The following is a 21766-nucleotide window of genomic DNA, read 5'->3' on the forward strand; positions in this document are numbered from 1 at the left end:
CATTTTTGACTTGCTCGCATACTCGGTATCGCATGTCTTCTAACCGCGTGTGTCTTTGCTCTTCATTTTCATTTTTGACACGATCTAATTGACGTTTTCACCTTTCTTCTATCCGCCGTGTCTTTGCTCTTCACTTTTCATTTTTGACACGTTTTTGGATTTTGATTACGTCAGACAATTTAGCAATGGCCTTTGCTTTAGCTGCCCGTAAAGGTGTTGTAGCAATCGATGGTACAAATTCTCGGTTTTTAGGCCTTCCAACAGACATTATATTACATAAATAACTGATGCGTTGGAAATTCAACACAATTCCAAAACCTTGAAAAAGGAAACCAAAAGTTTGAAGCTTAGTAGAAATCGTTGTTAGAAATCGGACTTGATGTAACAATCAAATATTTTTGAATAGAAATCAGTATGAAAAGACATAAAATTGCCAAAACAACAAAAAACTGGTAATTGCAAAAATATTTGTATATATTTTAACAAGGGATTGCGGCAATTCCAAAACCTTAAAAAAGAAAATCAAAAGTTTGAAGTTTAGTAGAAATCGTTGATAGAATTCGAGTAATCATCAAATATCGTTGAGACTTAGTGTAATCATCAAATATTTTTGATTAGACCTCAGTATGAAAAGACATTTAATTGCTTAAAGAGCAAAATAACTGGTAATTGAAAAATATTTGTATATATTTTAACAAGGAATTACAACAATTGAAAAACCTTAAACAATACTCGTTATTAGAAATCGAACTTGCTTTAATAATTAAATATCTTTGAAAAGAGGCAGTATGAAAAGACAGCAAATTGTCTGCGGTTAAAAGACAAGCGACAATGAGAATCCAGACAAAGAAGTCTGCCGCGTGCCGCGTGCAGGGGCCCTGTGGCTGGTAATTGCCAAAATATTTGTATACATTAAACAAGTATTTACAACAATCCAAAAAACTTAAAAAAGAAAACCAAAAGTTTGAAGCTTAGAAAATATTGTTTTTAGAAATCGTACTTGCTTTAATGATCAAATATCTTTAAAAAGATTCAGCATGAAAAGACAGCGAATTGTCACAAATTGTCGGCGGCTAGAAGACGAGCGACAATGACAGTCAATATTTAGAATCCTGACACGTGTCGAGTGCAGGGGCCCCTTCGCCGCCGAGCTCCAGTAATATATATATATATATATATACTAGCTGTTGTGGTGGCGCTTCGCGCCACCCCAACACCTAGTTGGTGGGGCGCTTCGCGCCCCCCAAGCCCCCCCGCGCGCGTAAGTCGTTACGCGCCATATTAGTTACGCGCCATTGTAGTTGTGTCCCTGTGTCCCACCTGTGAATAGAGATAGATATAAATATATGTTTTTAACTACGTAAAACATGCGAATATACAACATTCTTCGCTGTCCCATTGTCTGTGCATATAAATAGATTGTCAGGTTTACTGACTCTTGAACATGCAACATATAATTGTCCATGGGAAAAACAATCCGTATTCAGATCTATACCTCATTATTCTAATGATGTGTCCCTGTGTCCCGGTCGTCATTTATATTCCCTGTGTCCCGGTCGTCATTTGTGTCCCGGTGTCCCAGTTTGTAATTTCTCTTTGAGTGTCCCGGTCGTCATTTATATTCCCTGTGTCCCGGTCGTCATTTGTGTCCCGGTGTCCCGGTCTGTAATTTCTATTCGAACAATCCCTGTGTCCCGGTCGTCATTTATATATCCCGCCTGTGCCCCCGGCGTCCCCGTTGTAGTTGTGTCCCTGTGTCCCGGTCGTCATCTATATTCCCTGTGTCCCGGTCGTGATTTGTGTCCGGGTGTCCCAGTCTGTAATTTTTCTTTGAGGTTCCCGGTCGTCACTTATATTCCCTCTGTCTCGGTCGTCATTTGTGTCCCGGTCTGTAATTTCTCTTTGAGTGTTTTTTCTTTTTAGTTTTTTTTTAGTTTTTTACCTTTTTCTTTTTTCAGTTTTCTTTTTCTTCTTTATTTTTCAGCGTCACTATGAAGTACATATCGACGAACCTTTGTTTTTTTTAACTTAAATCTGGTAGGCATTGATGACCTTATCCAAGTCAAAATCCCAAACCCAATCATCATCGCTATCATTTTCTGTTTTGATATGTTTTGACTCTCGCTGTCCAGGTGGATTTTCATCTAACTGCGCGGTTTTGCGTTCTTTAGCCGCAAGCCGGTTTTCTTGCTGTTCTTGTGATTCCTCGGAACGCTTTCTTTTCTTAGTTATTTCATGACGTCAGTCAACACAGAAACATGACGTCACCTGATCCACAGACAGACAGACAGACAACTTATTTTTATATATGATGATGTGTCCCTGTGTCCCGGTCGTCATTTATATTCCCTGTGTCCCGGTCGTCATTTGTGTCCCGGTGTCCCAGTTTGTAATTTCTCTTTGAGTGTCCCGGTCGTCATTTATATTCCCTGTGTCCCGGTGTCCCGGTCGTCATTTGTGTCCCGGTGTCCCGGTCTGTAATTTCTATTCGAACAATCCCTGTGTCCCGGTCGTCATTTATATATCCCGCCTGTGCCCCCGGCGTCCCCGTTGTAGTTGTGTCCCTGTGTCCCGGTCGTCATTTATATTCCCTGTGTCCCGGTCGTGATTTGTGTCCGGGTGTCCCAGTCTGTAATTTTTCTTTGAGGTTCCCGGTCGTCACTTATATTCCCTCTGTCTCGGTCGTCATTTGTGTCCCGGTCTGTAATTTCTCTTTGAGTGTTTTTTCTTTTTAGTTTTTTTTTAGTTTTTTACCTTTTTTCTTTTTTCAGTTTTCTTTTTCTTCTTTATTTTTCAGCGTCACTATGAAGTACATATCGACGAACCTTTGTTTTTTTTAACTTAAATCTGGTAGGCATTGATGACCTTATCCAAGTCAAAATCCCAAACCCAATCATCATCGCTATCATTTTCAGTTTTGATATGTTTTGACTCTCGCTGTCCAGGTGGATTTTCATCTAACTGCGCAGTTTTGCGTTCTTTAGCCGCAAGCCTGTTTTCTTTCTGTTCTTGTGATTCCTCGGAACGCTTTCTTTTCTTACTTATTTCATGACGTCAGTCAACACAGAAACATGACGTCACCTGATCCACAGACAGACAGACAGACAACTTATTTTTATATATATATATATATATATATATATATATATATATATATATATATATATATATATATATATAGATAAAATTAAATTGTTTGTCTGTTGACTGACGTCATGTCTGTGTGTCGACTGACGTCATGTTTGTCGACTGACGAAATTACAGACCGGGACACCGGGACACAAATGACGACCGGGACACTCAAAGAGAAATTACAGACTGGGACACCGGGACACAAATAACGACCGGGACATCTATCTATCTATCTATCTATATATATAAAAATAAGTTGTTTGTCTGTTGACTGACGTCATGTTTGAGTGTCGACTGACGTCATTATAAGGTTTGAGCTGTATGTCGTCATGAAGTTGTTTGTCGACCGACGTCATGTTTGTCGACTGACGAAATTACAGACCGGGACACCGGGACACAAATGACGACCGGGGCACTCAAAGAGAAATTACAGACTGGGACACCGGGACACAAATAACGGCAGGGACACAGGGAATATAAATGACGACCGGGACACAGGGACACAACTACAACGGGGACGCCGGGGGCACAGGGGGGATATATAAATGACGACCGGGACACAGGGAATGTTCGATTAGCAATCACCATCAACAAAGCTCAAGGTCAATCATTATAATAATGAGGTATGGATCTGAATACGGATTGTTTTTCCCATGGACAATTATGTGTTGCATGTTCAAGAGTCGGTAAACCTAACAATCTATTTATATGTACAGACAACGGGACAGCGAAGAATGTTGTATATTCGCAAGTTTTACAAACATATATAAATCTATCTATATTCACTGGTGGGACACAGGAACACAACTACAATGGCACGTAACTAATATGGCGCAAAAAAAAGCTAAAAAAAGAAAAAAGCTAAAAAGAAAAAAACTTTAAAAAAAAAAAAAAAATAAAAAGGTAAAAAACTAAAAAGAAAAAAACACCGGGACACAAATGACGGCCGGGACACAGGGAATATAAATGGCGACCGGGACACAGGGACACAACTACAACTGGGACGCCGGGGGGCACAGGGGGGACGTATAAATGACGACCGGGACACAGGGAATGTTCGATTAGCAATCACCATCAACAAAGCTCAAGGTCAATCATTATAATAATGAGGTATGGATCTGAATACGGATTGTTTTTCCCATGGACAATTATATGTTGCATGTTCAAGAGTCGGTAAACCTAACAATCTATTTATATGCACAGACAACGGGACAGCGAAGAATGTTGTATATTCGCAAGTTTTACAAACATATATAAATCTATCTATATTCACTGGTGGGACACAGGAACACAACTACAATGGCACGTAACTAATATGGCGCAAAAAAAAGCTAAAAAAAGAAAAAAGCTAAAAAGAAAAAAACTTTAAAAAAAGGAAAAAATAAACAAGGTAAAAAACTAAAAAGAAAAAAACACCGGGACACAAATGACGGCCGGGACACAGGGAATATAAATGACGACCGGGACACAGGGACACAACTACAACTGGGACGCCGGGGGGCACAGGGGGATATATAAATGACGATGGGGACACAGGGAATGTTCGATTAGCAATGACCATCAACAAAGCTCAAGGGAAATCATTAGAATAATGCGGTATAGATCTGAATACGGATTGTTTTTCCCATGGACAATTATATATTGCATGTTCAAGAGTCGGTAAACCCGACAATCTATTTATATGCACAGACAATGGGACAGCGAAGAATGTTGTATATTCGCAAGTTTTACGTAGTTAAAAACATATATATATATCTATCTATATTCACAGGTGGGACACAGGGACGCAACTACAATGGCAAGTAACTAATATGGCGCGTAACGACTTACGCGCGCGGGGGGGCTAGGGGGGCGCGAAGCGCCCCCACCAACTAGGTGTTGGGGTGGCGCGAAGCACCACCCCAAAAGCTAGTATATATATATATATATATATATATATATATATATATATATATATATATATATATATATATATATATATATATATATATATATATATATATATATATATATATATATATATATATATATATATATATATATATATATATATATATATATATATATATATATTCATAAATCGACCAGCAATTACTTTGGATGAAGATGAAGAATGAAACCAAAGACAAACCAGAAATTACAATGAAGCCAGAACTATAACGAACATAAATTACGACATACTAATTGCTGTCGCCGCATCTCGAATTGTAAAAGACTGGTGTTATTAATATATTCTTGTGTAGTTTTCTTTTTCCATTATACCCTTAGAAAATTAAATACTGGCAAAACTTCCAGGTACTCCTTTGTTCGATATTGGTAAATGTACCTTTGGAAATGTTTTGGGGATAAATCAGTATAATTATGAGGCTAATATGCAACATATTTCCATCGATGGTTTTAAACTCATTCAATTCAAATATGCAATGTATAGAAAATAATTCACTAAAGTAAAATTCCAATTCAGCCTATTTTTATAGATTCCAGTAATGTACAAATTGGAGGAACTTCAGGGGAGGACCCTCTATCTTAGAACAGGTGTGTTCATATAGAAACGAAACAAAAGTGTTTTACCCTTTATATATTCAAGAAGCCAGAAAACTAGCGAAGATTCCTAATCACATACGTATAGATAAGAGTCAATAGTTCTATAACGATATTTGTCTCAAATTCTAAAAAAAAGTCCCCATTCAAATGCAAAAAAAATGACCAACTTGAAGGAATATAAGGTATATGAGTATATCTTAGTAGAATTAACAATTACAATAAGGTGGAGCAAAACGTTGAATTCACCAAGTTCCAAGCCATTTCCCTTTTCCCAATTCAATAAAAAGGATAGCATTTAGGCAGGAAAACAATTTCAGTCGGGAAATGAGGCAGAATCGAGCCTATGCTTTATGTCAACAAAACTATTGGCTTTGCGTCTGGTTTGCATAATACTCGATAACTTTCAAGAGTCAATTAAGTTGGAAAACAAAAAGAAAATTGATGGCTAAGAGTAATTTAATTTTCTAAGTAGCCTATGGCAAGGCTTTAGAAAGTAAACATTAGAAACAACATAAAATCTATATATGTATATATATATATATATATATATATATATATATATATATATATATATATATATATGTATGTATATGCATAATTATAAATACATAAATAGCTTGTTTTTCAGTGCAATGGAAATTCCATCACAGTTTAATATTTGAAAGCCTACATCGCCTTTCAAATATTTCACATTTGCAGACATTTTACCCAATGTTTCGAATTTGTTTATCATTCTTGTTATGTTCATCACATTGGCTATAAAGTGGTCATAGCTCCCGTAGTTTTGGGACCAGTAGTGCAGCCACATTCTTAGTTGAAGTGAACATTGAGCTGACTTTATCATATAATTACAGTAAAAAAAAAATAAAAAATAATAAAAAAAAAACAAAAAAAAACACTTACATTGGATTGCTTGTATTCCAGTATATGTCATCTCGTTTGATAGTATCTGCACTAGTATTTAGGAAGAAATCCAGAAGTCCAACGAAAATTGCTCCCAACCTGTAACGTCTACCCATCCTATCTGTAGTATGGATCACAAGCCAAAATCACAAAACCAGTTCAACCCAGTTACCTGATACACTTTCTAGACAATAAACTAATCCATTTTGCTAAAACCTAGAAGAAAGAAGGAGGAATGAAAAAAAATTGATTGACACAACCCTATATTATACACGAACGACAAAGAAAAATATTAAATAGGCTATTTTTGTTGTAAAAAGAAAATAGATAAAAGTTTCTTCTTTTAAATAGTTCATTCCAACAGCTCTCATGGAAGAAATTTTAAAATAAAATAAAAAATTCCAAAGGTATCTGTTGATTCTTAAAGATCAAATATTAAGCGAAAAAATATGAAAAACTACTGACAGTGCAACTGCAAGTGCGACTTTTTTACGCGACATAGCAAAATTGCTGCACGTCATTAACAGTCCTTGTTCGTAAACTTATTCAAGATGCTGAGCAATTATTGTTTTTTTTTTCTTTCACTTTATTTCCATGCTTAAAAATAAATTTTTTACTAATCTGATATATTTGACTCCCCTGAATAATAGTAAAAAAAAAAATCACCTTCTTATTATTTGGTCTTTCTGACATAAACGCAAAAAGGGTTGGAGTTGCCTATAAGCACAGAACTATCATTCACTTACAAATCTAAATTGTCACAGAGTCTCTACCAAAAGACGCCATTTTGGGTAGGAGCAGTGGGCCGTATTGTTCTTCATTACACCAAAATCCCAAAAATATATTTGCTTAATAAGGGTAGTTTCCTAGAAAAAAATGTGGCAGAAATAGGATTGGCTTTAGTCTTACCCCCTACCCCCAAGAAAATTAAAGTGACATCTATGATGTCATTTATGATATGTGTTTGAATATTTTTGATATCCAAATCGGCGCCTTTGTTTAAGTCTTTTGCTTTTTGTGTTTTTTCCTTTTTTTCATTTTCGAGTTTCATAGTCATTTTTACAATCAATTTTACATTAGTGGCAGACTAAAAACTTAATATATTCAGAAAAAGAAGTTAATTCGCCCTAAGTTGACTGGAGCATAATTAATTGCTCCTCAGATATGACAGAACAATAAAGAAAAACAACACTATCTTGAATTTTACTTCTGGCGTGCCGACGTATCCCTTAGCAAGAAAAATCAATTTCAGAAAAGGAAATAAATTGGCTTCTATATGCATGAGACACGTCTCAGAGCTTTTCCATTATTTTTTTTTTTTTCTTAGGAGTTGTATACCTCTGGTGCAGATGATTTACTTGTCAACCAAAGATTGCTTAATGTTGGGAAAAATACTTCCTTTAATCTTATTGTAAATAGATCTTAAGAAACCTAATTTAGTGTCATAAACTTTGATAGTATCTAGTCATATTATTTTCAATCTATATGTAAGACGATCGGAGAAGTCTTCTAAAAATTATTGAAGATCTCATCCCCGAGGATACCTCAAGAGAAAGACAGTAAAAAGCAGGGAAAATCCAGACATTCTTTTAAAAAATCTCTTACGTTCTCCCATATGATTTTTCGTTGCACATCGGTGTGTCTTCCTCGGTCAGTTTCACAAAAACGTTAGATTTTTTTTTAAGGATAAGGAACGAAGTATAGCTAAAATAATTTGTTACCAATGCTAAAGAAATAGATTATAAAAACTAGTAAACCAGACCTAACTCTTCGAAGCAGCAGCACTGAGAAAAATTAAACGCCCCGCTCTTTAAGCTAAAGTTTTTTACAGTTAATAAAGTAGAATTGAGAGAAAGAGTCAAACTTTAGCGTAAAGAGCGGGGCGTTGAGAAGGGAACAGCCCCTTTCATACACGGAGTAATTTCTTTTTTCGTTTTAAGTTTTAATGTGGCTCCTTACTTTCAGTTAAAAAAACTAGCTTTTTTTATTTAATTTCTATATAAAAGAGCAGAAGCTCAGGATTCTTCTTTTTTAACAGATAAAATCGTTTCGCAGGATGTAGAAGTAATTCAGACTGCGAGAGAATTTTCTTCTATTGTCATACTGCATAAGAAAAGACGTTAGTCTCAATGTATTCTCTCGTCTAAGCGCAATAATACCCAGCCATCAAAAAGTTGTAATCTTCTATTAGTAATTGTGGTGGAGATGCAGAAATATGTTGCACGATTCACAACTATTATGAATATTTTGTCTATGAGCTGTGCTTGAAGAATGTTTTTTTCCTTTGCCCTAACTTATTTACTGATTTTTTTAATAGATAGGCAACATTCTCGCTAAGAATTGTCAGTGTTTCACCATCTTCGGTGGCTAGATTTTGCGCCATAATTCTTTGTATGAAGCAATTTTGATTTGTGATATTAGTTTAGTGATGAAATGGCCAAATCTCCGATAAAAAGCAATGGAAATGATCAATTGATGTGAATATCATGCACTGAACAAATCATACATATATTACAAGACATTATATACAAGAAAATTCATTTAATTCTACAAAAACATTTCATACTACAAAAACACATCATACATATATCATAAGTATAAGACATTATATACAAGACATATCATTTAATTATATAAAACAATTTCATTTAACTAGTATACTTATAATTCAATTTTTGATGTTGATTTGACGAATATCCCACACCCTCCCACTAAAAAGCAACTCTTCATACGCGCCTCTAAGAAATTATATAAACATGGATTTTAAGAAAAGATATTGCAATTGTTATTTCGAGTTTCAATACTATTAAATCGATGAGTTATCTTAGAATTTTTCAATCGATATTAAGTTGGTCCTACTTGGGGGAGAATCATAGTTTGGTAAAACAAAATTGCAGAATATACCACTTTTCTGTCACACAGTTGGTGAGTTATGATAGTCACATGATGTCATGACGTCATGTTAGATAATTAAACGTAATGGATACAAAAAAAATCACATATTCCTCCCCAATCATTTTTAGTCACTGAAAAAAGGCATTAAGAACTTTTTATTTCTGTTCGAATGAGCCCTCTCCTGATCTTCTAGGACCATTAGTTCGATACGAGCATCCCCGGGGAAAACACACACACACACAAAAAAATCATCCGTGATCTTTCTTCTGAAAAAAAAAAATATCATTCAACATTTTTATGGGTATGAGCACGAAACCTCTACAATGAACCTCTACTACTGCAGGCTTCAAGCAGATATTAGTAAAGTGAGTGTACCTTAGTATTCAGTAGTTTAATATGGGTTATTGTCATATTGGAATATTAATCTTTATTTTGAGGGAGCCTTATGATTGTTCAAAATTAAGCGGAATCAGGAAAGTTCAACCCAAAATATAAAAAAAGAGAATCGAAGCAGAGCTAATCCGTTTAATTTCTGAAGGAATGGCTGAAGGTATTTATGATATCTGAATTTCTGATATATATATATATATATATATATATATATATATATATATATATATATATATATATATATTATATATATATATATATATCTATATATATAAAAATAAGTTGTCTGTCTGTGGATGTGTGGATGGATGTGTCAGGTGACGTCACCTGAAAAAACTGGATTAGGTGACGTCAAAACTGAAAAAACTAAAAAAAGGCAAAAACTACAAAAAAAACTAAAAACTAATAAAAAAAATAAAAAAGCTAAAAAACTAAAAAAACTATAAAGGTAAAAACCAATAAAAAACTAAAAAAAGGCAAAAACTACAAAAAAAAACTAAAAACTAATAAAAAAAATAAAAAAGCTAAAAAACTAAAAAAACTAAAAAAACTAAAAAAATGTAAAAAACTAAAAAAAATAAAAAATAAAAAAAAACTAAAAAAAAGGAAAAAACTGAAAAATAAGCTAAAATAAAGGTAAAAACCAATAAAAAACTAAAAAAAAAAAGGAAAAAACTAATAAATGACGACACTCAAAGAGAAAGCGACCAGGACAAAAAACTAAAAAAAAGGCAAAAACTACAAAAAAACTAAAAACTAATAAAAAAAAATAAAAAAGCTAAAAAACTAAAAAAACTAAAAAAAGGTAAAAAACTAAAAAAACTAAAAACTAAAAAAAAACTAAAAAAGGTAAAAACTAAAAGAACTAAAAAAGAAAAAAATAAATGACGACACTCAAAGAGAAAGCGACCAGGACAAAAGGAATGTTCGATTAGCAATCAACAAAGCACCGGGACACAGGGAGTATAAATGACGACCAGGACACAAGTAAAAAAAAAAAATTAACAAAACTAAAAAGAAGGTAAAAACTACAAAAAAACTAAAAAGAAAAAAAAACTAAAAACTAATAAAAAAACTAAAAAATCTAAAAATCTAAATAAACTAAAAAAGAAAAAAAAAGGAAAAAAATAAAGGAGAAAAACAAAACTAAAAAACGAATGTATATACAGACCGGGACACCGGGATACAAATGATGACCGGGACCCGGGACACAGGGAATATAAATGACGACCGGGACACAGGGACACAACTACAACGGGGACACCGGGGAAAACAGGGGGATAACCTGACAATCTATTTATATGCAAAGACAATGGGACAGCAAAGAATGTTGTATATTCGCAAGTTTTACGTAGTTAAAACCATATATATATATATATATATCTATATTCACAGGTGGGACATAGGGACACAACTACAATGGCGCGTAACTATTATGGCGCGTAACGACTTACGCGCGCGGGGGGGCTTGGGGGGGGCGCGAAGCGCCCCCACCAACTAGGTGTTGGGGTGGCGCGAAGCGCCACCCCAACAGCTAGTATATATATACATTATAATTTCTGAAGGAATGGCTGGATGGTTAATGGCTGAAGGTATTAATTTCTGAAGGTTCAAAACAACAAGGTGCAAATGAAATTTATAGTTCTACTAAAACACACAGAAAAAAAAACCTTTTATACGATCAGTGACCCTACATAGTAGGGTAATTCAACCATGAACAATGTACCTAATATAAATTCATTTAGGATTATTATTTTCTTTGTTGCTTTGACTCTATTTGTCCGAAAAATGAATTTGAAACATATTGCTTTTTTACAACCTAAGCAGTTCTAAGATAAGCACACAAACAGCATTTGTACACACTAATCAAATGCAGTGCATGTACCATATTGTTAAAGTAACCTTAAAAACATATCTTCTATCAATCAACTATTTTCCATATTTAAGTTAAAACCTGATTTTGATATAATAAAGGATCATAAGCAATGAGCATACAAACAAACATGAAAAAGAAATTAAGCATAGCTTACAACATCACTTGGAGATTATTTCAACAAAGCATGCAATAAAGTGAAGAAGTGTTAGCACATTCCAAATATAAAAAGGCTAACTTTAGCTACCTACTTTAAGATTAAACAATGTAGATTTCGATAAAAAGATATCCACAATAAAAGTAAAACAAATATGCATAGACAAGAGGTGTTACACAAAAAGTAATTAAAAAGCGTGTCTCCACTAAGAAATCTTTGAGGTCCAAACAGAACTAGTCATAGCACCCTAACCTCCAATGAGAAGACTCAGTGTGAACTAAATATGAGTCTAGTCTCGGAAACTAAAGTCCAATGTGGAATGATTCTAGACTGCGTCGTAGGAAATGCCAGTAAAATAAAATGAAAACTATGTATTGAATCTCAATCTCAATATTGAAGAAAAGGACAAGTCAGTTCAACAAAGGCTAAGGGAATCGGAGCTGCACACATTCTTGCATTATATACTAGACCCAAAAGACAGAAAACACACACAAAAAACAACAACAATGAAATGGATTCAAGCTCCTGAGATCACGATTCTGGATTTGCTAGCACCTTGTTTTAAAAACACTATCTTTATTATTTCTCTAGTTTAGGGTTTGTAGCTGAAAAAAGAACGCAAAACAGACTTTAATACAGGTTCCCTTGTTGTGATCACTTGAAGAAGAGGGAGACTGCAAAATATGGTAATGACCCTATCGTCCTTCCTTTTCTCTTTTTGCTCGACAGGTTCAGAGGCTGATCATTTTAGGAAGAGGGAGACTGCACAATATGCTGATGACCCTATCTTCCTTCCTTTTTGCTCGATAGGCTCGGAGGCTGGAATTTTAATAAGACCTGGGTTCAACCCAGGGGTAGGCATTCCCTTACGCACCTCCTGGATCCGCAACTGGCTGAGATGAACTTGTTCAGCCAGGTTTGAGCTCGAGTGCCCTGCTTTAGACGGTTTAGAGTCATAACTTGGTTTAAAACACGATTTGAAATCAAGCAAAATCTATATTCAAGTTAGTCAACAATTTGTGCTATCTTTATTCACAACGGAAATTCTCTATAAATTCTTTAGGGTAATTTCCCTGAGCTTTAAATTTTAGGTAACCTAACGTACATTTTTTTTTATTATTTGTAGGTTTTAAGTACGATCATTCTATTTTTTTCTTACCAAAGTGATTGATGCGTGTAATGTATCAAATAGTTCGTGGTAACGAACTGTAGCAAGGAGCGACCCGGCACAATAGTAACCAAAACTAAAAAAAAATGGAATTTTTATGCCAATAGTCACATCCAAAGAATCGCATTTTAATGCTGATTTTAAATATATAAGTTCCATCAAGATTAGTCTTACCCGTCAAAAGTTACGAGCCAGAGAAGATTTGCCTCATTTTAGAAAATAGGGGGAAATACCCCCTAAAAGTCATACGATCTTAACAAAAATCACACCATCAGATTCAGCGTATCAGAGAACCTTACTGTAGAAGTTTCCAGCATCTATCTACAAAAATGTGGAATTTAGCATTTTTTGCCAGAAGACAAATCACGGATGCGTGTTTATTTGTTTTTTTGTTGTTTTTTCCCCAGGGGTGATCGTATCGACTCAGTGGTCCTAGAATGTCACAAAAGGGCTCATTCTAACGGAAATTAAAAGTTCTAGTGCCCTTTTTAAGTGACCAAAAAAATTGGAGTGCACCTAGGCCCCCTCCCACGCTCATTTTTTCCCCAAAGTCACCGGATCAAAATTCTGAGATAGCCATTTTATTCACCATAGTCGAATAGCCTAATAACTATGTCTTTGGGGACGACTTACTCCCCCGCAGTCGCCGTGGGAGGGGCTGCAAGTTACAAACTTTGACTTGTGTTTACATATAGTAATGGTTACTGGGAAGTGTACAGACGTTTTCAGGGGGATTTTTTTGGTTTGGGGGGAGAGTTGAAGGGGGGGGGCGGTTACGTGGGAGGATCTTTCAATGGAGGAACGTTTTATTGGGGAAGAGACTTTCAATGGAGGGGGCGCAGGATTTTCTAGCATTATTTAAAAAAAAACAATGAAAAGATAAATATGAAAAGTTTTTTTCTATTGAAAGTGAGGAGCAGCATTAAAACTTAAAACGAACAGAAATTATTACGCATATGAGGGGTTTACCTCCTCGTAATACCTCGCTCTTTACACTAAAGTATTTTTAGTAATTTCAACTATTTATTCTACGGCCTTTGTGATTCAGGGGTCATTCTTAAGGAATTGGGACAAAATTTAAGCTTTAGTGTAAAGGGCGAGGTATCGACGAGGGGTGAGCCCCCTCATATACGTAATAAAAACATACGAATATAGAAGTTCGCTACGTAAGTTAATTCGTAAGTTACGTATATTTTTTACTTATGAAAACGTTCGTAAAAAATTAAAAGTTATAGTTGCCTTTTTAAGTAATCAAAAAATTGGAGGGCAACTAGGCCTCCTCTCTCGCTCCTTTTTTTTCAAAGTCTTTCGATTAAAACTATGAAAAAGCCATTTAGCCCCAAAAAAATTAATATGCAAATTTCGTTTTAATTATTTATCCGTGGAGAGCCAAGATAAAAAAAATGCATTAATTAAAAAACGTCCAGAAATTAAAACAAAAAAACAAGTTTGTTTTTAATGAAAGTAAGGAGCGACATTAAAACTTAAGACGAACAAAAATTACTTCGTATATGAAAGGGGCTTCTTCCTCATCAACGTCCCGCTCTTTACGCTAAAGTGTTTTACATTTTAAAAAAGTAGAGCTGAGATAAAGAGCCAAACTTTAGCGTAAAGAGCGGGACGTTGATGAGGAAGCAGCCCCTTTCATATACGAAGTAATTTTTGTTCGTTTTAAGTTTTAATGTCGCTCCTTACTTTCATTTAAAAAAACTTGTTTTTTTTTGTTTAATATATACAAGACCATATCTTTCTTTCTTTTTTATTCTGTCCACTTGGTCCACTGAACTTTCAGCCAAATCATTCAAGCTAGAAGGATTTTTCCAAGACAATTTTGGAAAGACAGAAATAAACATGATCTATAAAATCTGAAAAAAATTAGGAAATATGACCTCATGATAACAAGTGTGTGAGGGCCACTGACCCAAATGCTGAACATATTCTATAACTTAAACTCATGGTTAAGAGTTTTATATTTATGAAACTTAATTTATGTCATTAGCATATTCTAAGTCAGTTAACTGTACGCCTTTACCATCCATCGCTCCTTCATGTGTGCTAATAAGTACCTCCATAATCCAGTCAATTGCGTGATTAAAAAGGCTGGGGAAAGGACGTCACCTCGCTTTAACCTTCATAGCACAGCTAAGTGTGTTTTACTTGCTTTTTACATTGAAGAAATTCAGGCATTTTTGGATATTGGTATTGGAGATATTAGAAGTTTTTTTTTCTGACATTGGAGATCTTATGGGCTAAGACATTTTTCCACTTAAGGGGCTTTTCTAACGACGTCCTCCCACCTCTTCAGGAGATGACCTGCTTATTATTTGGCCCTAGACGGTTGGCCAACAAGGAATATCTTAGGAAATCTGTCATCCTTCATCTGCAGAACGTGCCCTAGCCACCTCAACCTTTCTTTCATTATAGCCCTAAAAAGCAGGATTAAGCCACGACTTTTTTTTACAGCTTACTGTTTGAGATACTGTCAGTCAGTCGGTTACCCAAAACAATCCTTACGCACTTTCTCTGGAAACCAGTTAGGAAATTTCTCCTCTGTCTTCTTCAGCATCCACGCTCCAGAACCTTACCTGATCACTGTCATCCTACAGACATCCTCTTGTTTGCAGCAATGTTATTCTTGTACATACCACTAATCACTTTAATGTATTTATCTGGTACACCATACAAGGATAGGACCTTCGCTAAAGCTTTTCTATCAACTGAATCAATCACTTACTCCTAATCTATAAAACTGAGGACTAAAGGGGTTTGGTGACTTAGGCACATCTTTATTATTAGTCATAGAATAACAAGAGCCAAGAGCTCATATGGCACTTGTGACAAGGTCGGAAGAGTCAAGAGCTTCTTCCCACCAAGTTTCATTACGATCTATCCACTCGAAGCGCTTTCCAAGTATTCCGATTTCCCCCTCCAGCTCCCCCCCCAACATCACCGGATCCGGTCAGGATTTAAAATAAGAGCTCTGAGACCCGAGGTCCTTCTAAATATCAAATTTCATAAAGATCCGATAACCCCTTCGTAAGTTAAAAATTCCTCATTTTTTCTAATTTTTCCGAATTAATCGTCCTTCCATTCGCCCCAAGATGGTCAAATTGCGGAAGCGACTACTTCTAATTTAATCTCGTCAGATCCCTGATACGACAGCCAACTTTCAGCGATAGCTATATTGATCACGCATCTAGTTTCGGATCTCCTTTATGTAAATTTGGGATGGTCTGGGATTCGAATCTGAAACCTCTCGCACCCTAAGCGAGAATCATACCCCTAGACCACAAGCCATACTTAAGAAGAACAATCATTTGTTTTATGGACAAATAAAATTATTCTCAACTATCTTGTTCTCTCGCTCCCCCCCCCCAGATTATCGAATCAAAGAAGAGACTATTTCTAATTTAATTTAGTCTGGTCCCTGATAAGCCTGCCAACTTTCAAACTAGCCCAAAGTAGCAAATCCTCCCAACTCCCCCAAAGACAGCGGATCCAGTCCGGTTATGTCAATGACGTATCTAGGACATGTGCTTATTCTTCCCACCAAATTTCATCCCGATCTCTACACTATAAGCGTTTTCCAAGATTTCCGGTTTCCCCCTCCAACTCCCCCAACGTCAAAGGATCCAGTCAGGATTTAAAATAAGAGCTCTGAGACACGAGGTCCTTCTAAATATCAAATTTAATTAGGATCCAATCACCCGTTCGTAACTTAAAAATACCTCATTTTTTCTACTTTTTCCAAATTACCGAATTAGACCCCCCCAAAAAAAAAACAAAGAGAGTGGATCCGTTCCAGTTATGTTAATCACATCTAGGACTTAAGATTGTTTTTCCCATCAAGTTTCGTCCTGATCCCTCTACTCTAAGTGTTTTCCAAGATTTCTGGTCCCCAAACTCCCCCCAATGACACTGGGTCCGGTGGGGATTTACAATAAGAGCTCTAAGATACGACATCCTTCCAAACATCAAATTTCATCAAGATCCGATCAATCCTTCGTAAGTTAAAAATACCTCATTTTTTCTAATTTTTCCAAATTAAAGTTTTCCAAGAATTCCGAATTCCCCCTCCAACTCCATTCAATGTCACCGGATAATGTCGGGATTTAAAATGAGAATTCTAAAGCACAAGATCCTTCTAGATATCAAATTTCGTCAAGATCTGACCACCGTTCGTAAGTTACAAATACCTCATTTTTTCTAATTTTTCCGAATTACTCCCCCTCCCAACTCCACAAAAGAGAGTGGATCCAGTCCGATTATGTCAGTCAGCTATCTTTGACTTGTGCTTATTCTTTCCGCCAAGTTTCATCCTGATCTCTCCGCTGTAAGCTTTTTCCAAGATTTCTGGTCCCCCCCCCCCCCTAATGACACTGGATCCGGTCGGTATTTAAATAAGAGATCTAAGTTTCGAGGCCCTTCTAAATATGAAATTTAATTAAGATATGATTACTCTTTCGCAAGTTAAAATACCTCATTTTTTTCTAATTTTTTAGAATTACCCCCCCCCCCCCCAAGAAAGCAGATCCATTCCGGTTATGTCAATCCCATATCTAGGACTCGTGCTTATTTTTCCCACCAAGTTTCATCCCGATACTTCCACTCTAAGCGTTTTCCAAGATTTTAGGTTCCACCCCTCCCCCTTTCCCCTTTAACGGATCCGGTCGGGGTTTAAAATAAGAGCTCTGAGACATGATATCCTTCCAAACATCAAATTTCATTAAGATCCGATCACTCTTTCATAAGTTAAAAATACCTCATTTTTCTAATTTTTCAGAACTAATCCTCCCCCCCAAATCCCCCAAAGAGAGTGGATCCGTTCCGGTTATGTCAATTAAATCTAGGACTTCTGATTATTTTTCCCATCAAGTTTCATCCTGATCCCACTACTCTAAGCGTTTTCCAAGATTTTAGGTCCCCCCAACTCCCCCCAATGTTACAGACCCGGTCGGGATTTAAAATAAGAGATCTAAGACACGATATCCTTCCAAACATCAAATTTCATTAAGATCCGATCACTCCTTCGTAAGTTAAAAATACCTCATCTTTTTAATCTTTCCAAATTAATCCTCCCCCATACTCCCCCAAAGAGAGCAGATCTGTTCCGGTTACGTCAATCCCGTATCTAGGTCTTGTGCTTATTTTTTCTACCAAGTTTCATCCCAATCTTTCCACTCTAAGCATTTTCTAAGATTTCAGGTTTCCCCCTCCAACTCCCACCAATGTATCCGGATCCGGTCGAGATTTAAAACAAGATCTCTGAGACACGATATCCTTCTAAATATCAAACTTCATTAAGATCCGATCACTCGTTCGTAAGGTAAAAATACCTAATTTTTCTGAACTAACCGTCCCCTCCACCCCCCCCCATCACCCGTTCGTAAGGTAAAAATACCTCATTTTTCCTAATTTTTCTGAACTAGCCGTCCCCTCCACCCCCCCCCCAAAAAAAATGGCCGAATCGGGAAAAAACTATTTCTAATTTAATCTGGTCTAGTCCCTGATCCGCCTGCCAAATTTCGTCGTACTAGCTTATCTGCAAGTGCCCAAACTAGCAAAAGCGGGACCGACAGACCGACAGAAATTGCAATCGCTATATGTCACTTGGTAAATACCAAATGCCATAAAAATTGGGTCTTCCTAAAATAACACTGTTCTTCTCTTAAAACTGTATCTATAGAATCTCTAAGTCTAAAAAATACCGTAATACTAAGTAATTGGCATCCCATAGAAACCAATCTACTGCTTCTATAATTACCAAACTTATTCTATAACCTTTCTTATAGAGTGGTTTAATTAGAGTTGCTGTTTTTGAACCCTGATGCATCTCCCTTTTCCGTGGTGATATGCTCTTTAACACTGCTATGTATGTAGGTCTTGGGGATGGTTTTGTGTGGTGCTATTATTTTCAAGTAGGCTATGTTTTCAGAAATTTGAGATAGGTAGGTAAGTGAAATTTTAGTAATCTAGTAATTTTAGGAATTTTAGTAATTTTAGAAAATTTAGTAAGTGAATTCATGAAAAAATAGGAAATTATTATACTAATTATATAAAAGATTAAGATATGGGAAGAGGGGTCAATCCTCCATATGCCTCCTCCATCTGTGTGCCTAGCTTAGAGTATGCAGCTATAATTGATGAATTAATAGCACATGTATTTATATAATATCTTTTGGACTGAGATAAAGAAGGGCATAAATTCCATAGGTAGTAAGATACAACACGGATTTTGTTCTGGTAGAAGTTATAATTAGACCTTTTTCTTATTAATGGACGAAAACCACCTCCAGGATCGCGTATCTTGACGCATGTTGCTATTCAAGCAGCTAAGCTAAGGGTAGATAAGATCTTTGCCATTGTTATGTACATAGGCAATAAGGCTGGTCTTGTGGTAAATTTTTGTTCTAACATATTTTTAGGAGATTGAGGTATATGGAAAGCGAAATTTTAATTAAATGAAAAACAAAATCAGAAAAAGGTGCATTTATAACAAAATATTACATTATTAGGAAAATCATACAAAAAAGGGTTAAGATCTTGGTGGAAAGGACAATCCTCCTTCCCCTGTGTGTGTCCCTTGCTTTGAGTACATAGTTACAATTGATTACTTGAATGGTGTATATATTTATATTTGTATCTTTCGAGTGAGATAAAATATAAGGCAAGACTTTTCTAGATAGTACTAAGATATAAATTGCTTTTCAACTAAAGCACAATTGGATGGTAGAAAATGAAAAATGCTTATTTTAGTTTCTTATTGGATTCTGGCCCAAATTTCTTCCAGAAAAGACCTCACATAAATTAACTAGAAAGGGCTATGGTATAATCTGAACTTTATTTAAAACATAAGGAACAGCAATTTCGACATATTTATTAAATACATGACTCAAATGCATTCTATAATTTTTCTTTTTTTTTACGTGTGGTAAAGTCATGCTTGGTTACTGTCCTTCCCAATAATATAACACAGCCTTGTCTTCTTTTCCATATTTGGTTAATGGAAGCATAATCCTGACTATTCTGTGAAAAATTAGATATAATTTTGGGTTTGTTTTAGGTTCTCCTTTCTATTTAATGAGATTAAAATCTCGACAATTTCTCTCCTAGTGTTATAATCTGACGCTCTTGTGTACAAGCCTGAGGCTTTGACTGCTCCAAAATTTCAAAATTAGCAGAAAATGTCACTTGAGAATTTTGGAGAAAATAGGAGTGCCTTATTCTCCTTTTCAATCTATATAATACTTTTATTTGTTGTCATCATTCTTGTTGAACAATTCATGGTAACAAACTGTAAGTAAGGAGCAACTCAGCAATTAGTAACCAAAACTCTAAAAAACAAAATTGCGATAAGAATTCATACATCAAAAGACTTGGCTTTTTATAGTGATTCCAAATATATAAAATTGATTGGGCTAGGTTTAATATTACCCATCAAAAGCTTTGAGTCTGAAAAAACTTGCCTTATTTTTGAAAAAGCGGGGAAACACCCCTCCCCCCCAAAAAAAAATCAAGGAATTGCCTAGAGAGGTTTCAAGCTCTTACCAACAAAAATGTGAAATTTTGTTGTTGTTTTTTACCAAAAGAAAGAAAATGGATGCATGTTTATCTTATTTTTCTCAGGTGTGATTGCATCAAACCAAAGGTCCTAGAAGATTGGGAGAAAACTCATTTGAATAAAAACTATAAGTTCTAGTGCCCTTTTTGAATGAATAAAAAGATTTGACATCTGATAAAAATTTTTGATTTCTAAAAAGAAACCTAATGAAAATTTTGAGATAGTTATTTGGTTCAGCATAGTTGAAAAGTCCGATAACTATGCCTTTGGGGATGACAAGACCCCTCAAAGCCAACGGGAAAAAGAGCCCTCAGCAACGGGAAAAAGCAAAGCTCTCTGCTTGTACTCTTTATTAATTTCTTTTTGCAGTTAAGTCATGTCAGGGTCCCGTGACCGATTGAAAAATTATGAGGAAAATAGATTAGTTATTGATGATGTGTTTTCAGATGTTTCGATCGATCAGTCAGGATTTAAAGATGGATTAAAAAGTACCCTAAAGATAGTTCATACTTTGAACTTGAAGATCTTACTAAATGGGATGTATGTACAGGATGTATGTTATGTATGGGATGTATGTTACTTTTTTGGAACTGATAAAGATTCCGATCGGCTAAATGTTCTTTGCTGTGGACAATGGAGTGTCTTAAATCCCAACCATTGTTTGTAGGCCTAGGTGAAACGTTTTTGAGCGATTAGATCCTGAATGTACTGGATTTTTCTGTTCCAGGATATAAGGTTGAATACAAAGGTCGCTCTTTTATGCAGAGAGGAGGACTAGCCGCTTTAATAAGAAGTGATGTGGATTACGAAGTAAGACATGACCTTTCACTCTGGGTTGAAGGTAAACTCGAAACATTGTTTATTGAAATAAGGTCGTCATGGTCAGAAAAGCTCCTGTTTGGAATAATATATAAAGTACCATCATTTTCAGAGAAAGATTTTTTAGCTGTGTTTGAAAGTCTTCTGTCACAAGTTGCAAAACAAAAGAAAAAGGTAGTGTTAAATGGGATATTTCAATCTTGATCTATTAAATCCAAGTGATCGTGTTGATTTCCTTAAACACAATGTTGTCGTCTTATTTGTACCCTTTAGTAACAATTCCAACGAGAATAATACATTCTTCGGCAACTTTAATAGACAATA

General features: G+C 35.5%; 1 protein-coding gene across 2 annotated transcripts in view; it reads right to left on the reverse strand.

The window, feature by feature from the left end:
- The window catches only part of LOC136028403 (ephrin-B2a-like), a 251227-nt gene that overhangs the window by 218353 nt on the left and 11108 nt on the right, over positions 1-21766 (reverse strand). The window contains exons 1-2 of one of the 2 annotated variants that reach the window (XM_065706248.1): positions 11989-12182; positions 6580-6795 (exon numbers count right to left, since the gene is read on the reverse strand). In XM_065706248.1, the coding sequence (XP_065562320.1) occupies positions 6580-6695 (116 nt within the window). In that variant the 5' untranslated portion in view covers positions 6696-6795; positions 11989-12182. Of the gene's footprint in view, positions 1-6579; positions 6796-11988; positions 12183-21766 lie in introns of those variants that run through there. The other variant, XM_065706239.1, reaches the window with a different exon arrangement.

This window comes from Artemia franciscana, chromosome 1, assembly GCF_032884065.1.
Source record: "Artemia franciscana chromosome 1, ASM3288406v1, whole genome shotgun sequence".
In the NCBI taxonomy this organism is placed as follows: Eukaryota; Metazoa; Arthropoda; class Branchiopoda; order Anostraca; family Artemiidae; genus Artemia; species Artemia franciscana.